Source organism: Phaethon lepturus, unplaced genomic scaffold (genome assembly GCF_000687285.1).
Source record: "Phaethon lepturus isolate BGI_N335 unplaced genomic scaffold, ASM68728v1 scaffold44355, whole genome shotgun sequence".
NCBI classification, from domain to species: Eukaryota; Metazoa; Chordata; class Aves; order Phaethontiformes; family Phaethontidae; genus Phaethon; species Phaethon lepturus.
The window spans coordinates 23,946-31,920 of record NW_010539285.1 but is presented as its reverse complement, the minus strand read 5'-3'; the positions used below and the strand labels follow the sequence as shown (position 1 = coordinate 31,920).

The window sequence follows — 7,975 nt, the reverse complement described above, 5'->3', positions numbered from 1 at the left end:
GTGCCCGGTTTATTTTTCTGGGGTGAAAAATCTTGACCGATTTGTTCCACATGTTTAGTCGGGAAGGGGTTTTGGGTAGCAGATGGTGCCGGGGTACCAAAATTTTGTGAGCCCAAGTATTGCTAATGGTTACGCCTACCAGCCGCAGACGACCCCCGAAGTTTCCGCCTTAGGACCCTGCTCCACCAGTCCTCGCTCACGACCGGTTTCTCACACCAGATGCCATGAGATAGCCCTCCTTTTCACATCACCTGGCAGCCTCTCTGCCCACTTTCAAGCTGCGGTCATGTGAAGGGCAGCACCTCCTCTGCTCACCGAGTTCTTAAAATTGTCAGTTCTCTGCATCCTTTAGCAAGTTAAACTCTGCTCAGCAGCCTGTTGCTTAGATTTTCAAACGCGCTGGTACCTAACCCTGCAGGACCGCGTTTGGTAAGCTCTGCTTGTGGTGGCCGGTGTCGCATCCAGGGGTACGCGGAGGGAGGGAAGTTGCTGAATAATGTCATTAGGAATCACTGCACGTGAAATAAACAATCAGGTGTCTTTTTATTTTTTCTTTTTTTTTTTTTCCACCCTGGTTTAGGTTTAATTAAGAATTCCTCAGTTACAACTCTGTAGTTGTCAAGGTCTGAGAGACTCTTGGAAAACTTGTGTTTCAGTCTTGCTGGCCCAAGCATAATAAAAAAAAAAATACCCAGCCTGAATCGAATTTTTATGCTCAGTTCACGGTAGATTTCACTCCATTCTCATGTAAACAGCTTCTACGAATCAACATATGTGTCTGGGTGGTATCTCTCACTTTGTTTTGTAACAAAAAGCCATATTGCATCATTTAATTTGCTCAAGTCATGCAAATAGGAAAAAATCAATAGGACAAAAAGGGGTCGACTTATCCTCCTCCCCACTAAACTGCTGCCCACACACAGAGTCCTGTTGCTTATGGCAAAAGAATAACAACAACACCATTGTGTTTGTTAGTTGGTTCACTAATGGGTGAAACTGGAGAACATCATTCTCCTTCAGTCCCCAGCTCTGTCCAAATGTTCATGCCTTTTGAGGGAGCATTTGTCCTACCCCCTCTATTCCCAGATGAGTGAGAACTGTCTTACTGCAGGTTTTCAGCTGCAGATCTCTCTTTATTCATACCATATGCAGCAGCAGTTTGAGATTCAAGGCAGATATATTTCTTCATGTTGTCTAGAGACAGTGTCATTAAGCTCCTGTGTGATAATTAAATTAAACTATAAACTAACCACACACAGATAACCTGAAAGATCTAGCTGGGAAAAAAGAAAAAAAGAAAAAAAAAAAGAATAGGACTGGAAAATATGTCCTTGATTCACCCTGTTTGCAATGTCTTGGTGGCATATATGCTACTGAGATTATTCAATGATTGGAGACCCTTGTAGTAACTGGCTGAATGCAGTAAATTGGAAGTTGAATTTTGGTTAGTTTTCAATCTCCAGGCAGTTGAAGGGTTTATTCTCTTCTTACTATTCTTTGAAAATATCTTTTAATTCCCTTTCTTTTGTTTTGTGGGTTTGGTTTTTTTTTTTGTTCTTTGTTTTTTTTTTTTTTAACTAATGGTACTAAAAACCTGATATAAATGTGAGGAATTGACCATATATGCCACAGTACATATTTCTAAGCTGTTGAACGTGTTTTTTTAAATATAAATTATACTTTTAAGGGAATATTATTTTATAGAGTTTTAAAATCACTGGTTTTCACCAAAGATTAACATTTATGAAACTCACAAATCTGCTTTACCATATCAATAGATATTTAGAAAAAATGTCAAAATATGTCATTTACGCCTGACAGAATGAGGTGGTCATTCCATAAAAGACATGGCAAACTATGATGGCGTACATTTGAATGTAACTTTTCTGAAAGCACATTTTTTAAACTGTGTTCTACTACAGTTCCAAAACCAGCTTTTTGAAACTCCATCATATATCTACACCATAGAGTGGCTATCACATTAACAGAAGTCTGAACACTAGCTTCTTCAAAAAAAAAAAAAAAAAAAAAGAATTGAGCATGCTCAGTAGATATTTTCATAAGAGCTTCTTGGTTAAGATGCTGAGTCTTTGAGAATTTTTGACCAAATTATTGATTTGTGCTTATAATGAGAACACTACCATTGCCTCCGGTTTGGGGGACAAAAATGGAGCTACCATAATGAGCAGATACAACATTGCACTGGCTCAAGCAAGAATTTTGCATCCTGTTCTTGACATTTAACTCTTTGTCTTCTAGTTTTCTGCAGTATCTCCACATTTATGAAGGGCTACTACATCCCAGCCAAACACTGTAGTATCAGTTTTTCTAAAAGTTTGCTTACAGCCTGACAGGCAAAGAAGTCCTCTCTACCTTGGATGGTTTCACAGCCAAGGCTGTCAAGGAATGGATGAAAAGTAATTGTTTTCAAGTGTGCCCTTTTACAATCATTTGTTTGCTCTGGCTCTTTCACGAACAAAGGCTATTGTTGAACACATCCAACTAAACAAATAACTCATCTTGGGGTCCCTTTAACAGCTGCCTTAGTACAATGATCTATTTACATATTACCCTAAAATTGAAACCGAACTCTTTAATGACATAATCCAGCACTATAATACAGAAGAAGCATATGTTCAACCCAACAGCTGAACAATCTCGTAAGCATATGATTTTTAGACATAAATGCTTGTGTATCAAATACGGCTTAATGCAATTACTTCTTTCTCTGTTTTTTTTTTCTGTTAACATCAAAATTATACTGCCTTTCTCAAACTAGGTATGACAGAGTACGCAAAACAGATGACAATATTCAACGTAAATTTCTGTCTGTTGTGTCATCTTCTGTTTCTCCTTCATTGCACTATTCTTTTTGTTGATAAACCAATTTAGTATGCTATGCTTTCCTGTGCATTCCAGGATTTATCTTACCTTTAGTCTACCCGTTTTACTTTCATGTGGCTAGAGATTAAAGGATGATCTTACAGATGTTGTAAATTAGTCAGCAGCAGGCATAATCATTATTAGGCATGTTGCAATAAATGTTTGGAAGTTTTACATATTTTCCAGAGCACAGTTAGTTTAAACCACTGCAGTTTCATGGTTTCACATACGGCTTTAAAAATTGAAGCAGGAAATTAGTTTACATTTCTTCAAAAGACCAAAGCCATTGTCAACTTTAAGGTCATTTTCAAAGTAGACATCCAACAGAAAAAGCTTCATTCAAATAAGTATTTCAGCTTTCGCTTAAAACCAGTTTAATGTACTCCAGGATAAATACATTATCGATTTACTGAAATTCAGAATAGAATGGTTGTCCTATCTCCCAGCCAGGACAGAGTTACACATCAGACCTCACACAGAGCAAATGTTACCACCCTATTTTGCTTGAGTATTCTAAAAGTTAAATAACATTGTACTTGATTTTCAGATAATTGATTGACTCTCATTCCTTAATCTTCCGATTAGCTATTATATGACCAAGATTCATTCCAGAAATGACATGAGGGGGTGAATTCCTGTGGTTAATTCCTGGATAGCAGCTGCTCAGGGGGATTAGGATCCTTTTGTCTTAAGTTTGAGAACTGAAATGTTGGCAAGCATTACTTCTCCTGTATCACCAGGCAACGTCAATTACGTTTTCCACAAGAAACAGTAAATTAGCTTTGCTATCCTGTAATTTTTTTATTTTTTTTTTCCCCTGTTCACAATGCGTTCTGGAGTCTTCCAGTAGAAGTACAGTTTTCTGTTGCATCACTGTGGAGTTAATTCAATAAACACATAGAATATTTACCTAGTAATACCTCATGTTTACTTGTACTTCTAAACATACCATCACAGTGCTACCACAAGAAAGCCTACTGCCTGAGATCAACTCCCTGATGAAAACATCTGAGACTTTTGCAAAGCAGGTGATACTACTGAATGTAGGCAAGTACTTTGAAGAGTCTGTAGTCATGGTGCACTTTCCTTTGGTGGAAACACCAAAATAGATCATTTCATCCTTACTTAGGAGATCTCCTAGCTTCTTGGTGACATAATGTTCTCAAAAAGCAGCATTTATGGGTAGTGCTTTTGATCATCCCTGAATGGCTTCAGACTTTGTTCTATTTGGCAGACAATTACTTGATTGAATTATACAGGCCACTTCCCACCAGAACCACAGCAACGCAAAGTACCGAGGTCAGGATGCCGTCATCCCTTACGGAAGTCCAGCTAATGCAGAAGATTGCCTCAGCAGTGTGGATTACTGCAAGCATATAAAGTCTGTTCTCTACTACCTGGATGGCAATCCTAGGCAGTATTAAGTCAAGCTCAACGTTTTAGTTATTATGTATTTCAGTTATAGTTTATTGTAGTTAACATTTATATTTTTAGTTCTTGTCTTCAAGGCATTTTTCCCCAGTTCTACCATATCTACAACAACATCTGAAACTCAAGAAAGAAGACTAAGGTTAACAGTTCTGCTGCTATGGCCCAAATGAGCAATCTAGCAAAATGAATCTAAACTTTTTCAGGAGAGAAGTGGCTGGGGCTGTGGAAAGAATTCCCCAAAGAATTCAGGGCCAATGCAAACCTTATGTCATACATGCAACATGCAATTAATTCATTATTGTCTTCAAGGTTAAAAAAAAAAAAAAAAACAAAAAAGACAAACCCTTTCCAAAAGAAGATGTGAGATAATTATATTCCCAAGAAGGGTCTGAAGAGAGATAATACAGCATACATGGCAGATGTTAGTCGCAGGTGCTATGGAAGCCGAGGACAATCTGTAACAGATAGTCTAAAGAACAGAACATTTAATGCATTTAATGATACTTGCAAATCTGGAGGAATTCTTTTTGAAGCCAATGGCAGCTCTTCCAGAGTAAGGGTAGAAGCCAAATGGTGTTCCTCTAATCAGTGGTCCAACTTAAGCCACTAAACTTTAGTACACACTTCAGATGGTCTTTTGACAATATATATATGGTAAGACTGAAGAGTTTGTCTTCTACATTAAGGTTCCTTTAAATAGGATTTTGTGTAACTGTATAGGCCATATATTGTGCAATATTTTGAATATGTATCTGTTTAAAACAATAGAAGGTGCATTTCTCTTAAGTGTTTGAGGTTTATATAATTATGATGCGTAAATAAAATGCTGGGATCAGAACTGTGTTATCAAAGTAGTGCGTCCTAGGAGACAGCCAACCTATGAGGCAGGATACTTAAACTTATCAAGAGTCTTCATGCATTGATTAACTTTATCAAAAGTAATTTAGATCATTCCCTTGAATGTTATGTTGTACGGGAATGACATTGGAAAGTCCTTCTCTAAATCAACTCAGATATATGAATTATAGACAAACTGTGTCAATATGTTAAAATGCACTATTTACAAATATTTACAGAATACAAATACTTACTGCATTAATATTTATTAATATAAGTGTCCTACAGTCTTTGTTTATAACTACATTAAACAAATAGCAGAAAGAACCTGAGCTTTGTTTTTTCATTGGAACAGATTCAGTCCCTCTCAACTGAGAACACATTTCCCACTACCCACTATTGGGCTGAATGATCAAAAAACAATCCATGTGGTTAACAATAGATTAACAAAGTGCACTGCATTCAAAGACTAATGAAGACGACTATGCTGTTTTCCATTATTTTTCACGATTTGATGACATTGCGCTCCTTAGGCTCCTGTGTTTACTTAAACACATCATCAATCGTGGTTTCGTGCTTCTTCGAGTACTATGCGCAATATAGGCTCTTTTTTTCAGGACAAAGTTACAGTTGCAATATTGAGACAAGAAAGATATTATGAACAAATTCTACTTTTTCACTTATAAAAAGAAATGTCTAGAAACGTAGAGCTTTTCCCTCCTCTAAGTAGTTTGCATTGGAGAGAGCAAAAAGCAGAGAGGCATTTGAAGCATGAAAAATCCAAGGCACCTGCTGAGCTCCACAGCAGTCGTTTCAGTAGCCGGACTGCGGTATTGTTCAAGATACACCTATTTAACAAATAGCTAGATACGGTTTTCCTGATGTGTTTTGATGGTACAATTTTAATTTTTAGTCTCTAAATACTTGAATAGGTCACCTTACAAGTTGTGTTCTTTAAATATTTCTCATGAGAGAAGTGGGTAGAAGACCTGCTGCTGTAGCTCCTCCTTATATAAATGATCCCTCTAGGTCAGAGATTGCCTATGTGATTAAGAGATTGTGGGCATGAGTCCATAAAATAACCTGAGTACTATTATCCTTATCTGAGAAAGAGAAGCAAGCGCTTAAAATCTCACTGTACTAATGACATATTGCACATTTCATAGCAATAATTTTCCGGAACGGTGACATGAAACATGATGCATTAATACTAACTGTATTGGTTCCGCTAGCACTATTTATTATATTAGATCACGCAATCTTTTTTTGCATAAGATGAGGAAACAGGTAATATGTTTATTTGTCTCTGGTTTGTGGCTTGCAGATACTTTCTGTTACCAACAACACAGAATGTGCGAAGCTACTGGAGGAAATCAAATGTGCACACTGCTCACCTCACGCTCAGAACCTATTCCACTCACCTGGGAAAGGGGAAACACCTGAAAGAGAACTAACTCTTCCCTACCTGTGCAAAGACTATTGTAAAGAGTTCTATTATACTTGCAGAGGTCACATACCAGGTAAAACCTATAACAAAATATGGGGCTAAAGGATGTCTGTTTTGAAATGTTGATATTGTCTGAGTGGTTACAGATCCAGCTCACCAGGTAAAATCCCCATTGATATCCAGGGGGTTTTGCCCAAGCAAAGACAGAATATATCGGGGTCTTCACAGCGGATCTTATGTAGTCAGGTAAATATTTTGAGCGCTCTCTTGCCGCCCTCCTATTAAACTCTCCATGAAACACAGGATTGTTTGTTGTCAAAGGCACCTGAAACTATTACCTTTGGTGAAATATTAGCATGTTCATTCAAATAATATAAATAAGCAATTGGCCATCCAAAAGGCTATTCTAAATGACAGATTGCTTGACAAAATGCGAGAAATAAAGGATGCTGTCTGTAGACTCTAAAAGCTGATGAGTAAAGTGGTTTTTTCCTGGTTTTGTTACCCTAGAAACTGATGGTTTTTCCACAGGGTTTAAAGCTCATTGAAATCAAAGGGAGCTATTCGATAGAATTCTGTGATCTTTGAATCACTTCCAACATGCTGTTAACAACCAAATTCTTAACTAACCTAATACTTCCTCACTGTGGTCAGTAGAGTAAGCTGGACATAACCAAAACCAGAATTTGACCTGTGTTGTCTAAGGCAGTCACCAAATGTGTGCTATCACTAACTAATTAGCTAACTGTATCAACAAAATAACCAGAGAAGATGGTTCTTTTAGAAATACTGTCTTAATACAGTCTATTATATTAAATAACATCCTTGGTATTCTCAATAGTAAATTATTTATATGTTTAAGACTGTCATTTTTAAACTATGCTTTTTTCCCTGTCCAAACACTACTCATAAATAATACCACACAGGAGAAAATAATTAAAACTGGTTAAGATTTTCTTTTTACTAGAAACACAGACTAGAAAAAAGAGTTGATATGAAAAATGAATTTGTGAATAGTCATTTTTTACATATGAACACAGCTTTGTGATATAATGTAAACATATTTGAGTAAAGGGGATAGTTTAAGTGGATGAGATTTGGAGGAGGGTTTTTTAATTGCGTGTGTACAGTATGTACTTGTTTCCTCTGAAATCCCAAGACTGCGGGGATTTTTTGCAGCGTTCTTTTATTGACTTGAGAAAACATTTTGAATTGACTTACTTTTTCCCTTTACTGTGGTTTAACATGTATCTCAACCCATTCAAATATGAAAATATTATTATTGTCTTTATAAACTAAAAGATGTTTCTAAGGCTTTCTTAAACCAGCTGTTTCTTGCTCTTTATCACATTCCCCAAAGCAAAGCAGAATAGATCA

General features: G+C 36.8%; 1 protein-coding gene across 1 annotated transcript in view; it reads left to right on the top strand.

The window, feature by feature from the left end:
• Positions 1-4,726: 4,726 nt before the first annotated feature.
• The window catches only part of LOC104620773 (hedgehog-interacting protein-like), a gene marked incomplete at its 3' end in the record, with an annotated part of 10,326 nt that continues 7,077 nt past the window's right edge, over positions 4,727-7,975 (top strand). The window contains exons 1-2 of the mRNA XM_010287078.1: positions 4,727-4,867; positions 6,476-6,671. Of these exons, the coding sequence (XP_010285380.1) occupies positions 4,727-4,867; positions 6,476-6,671 (337 nt within the window). The remainder of the gene's footprint in view (positions 4,868-6,475; positions 6,672-7,975) is intronic.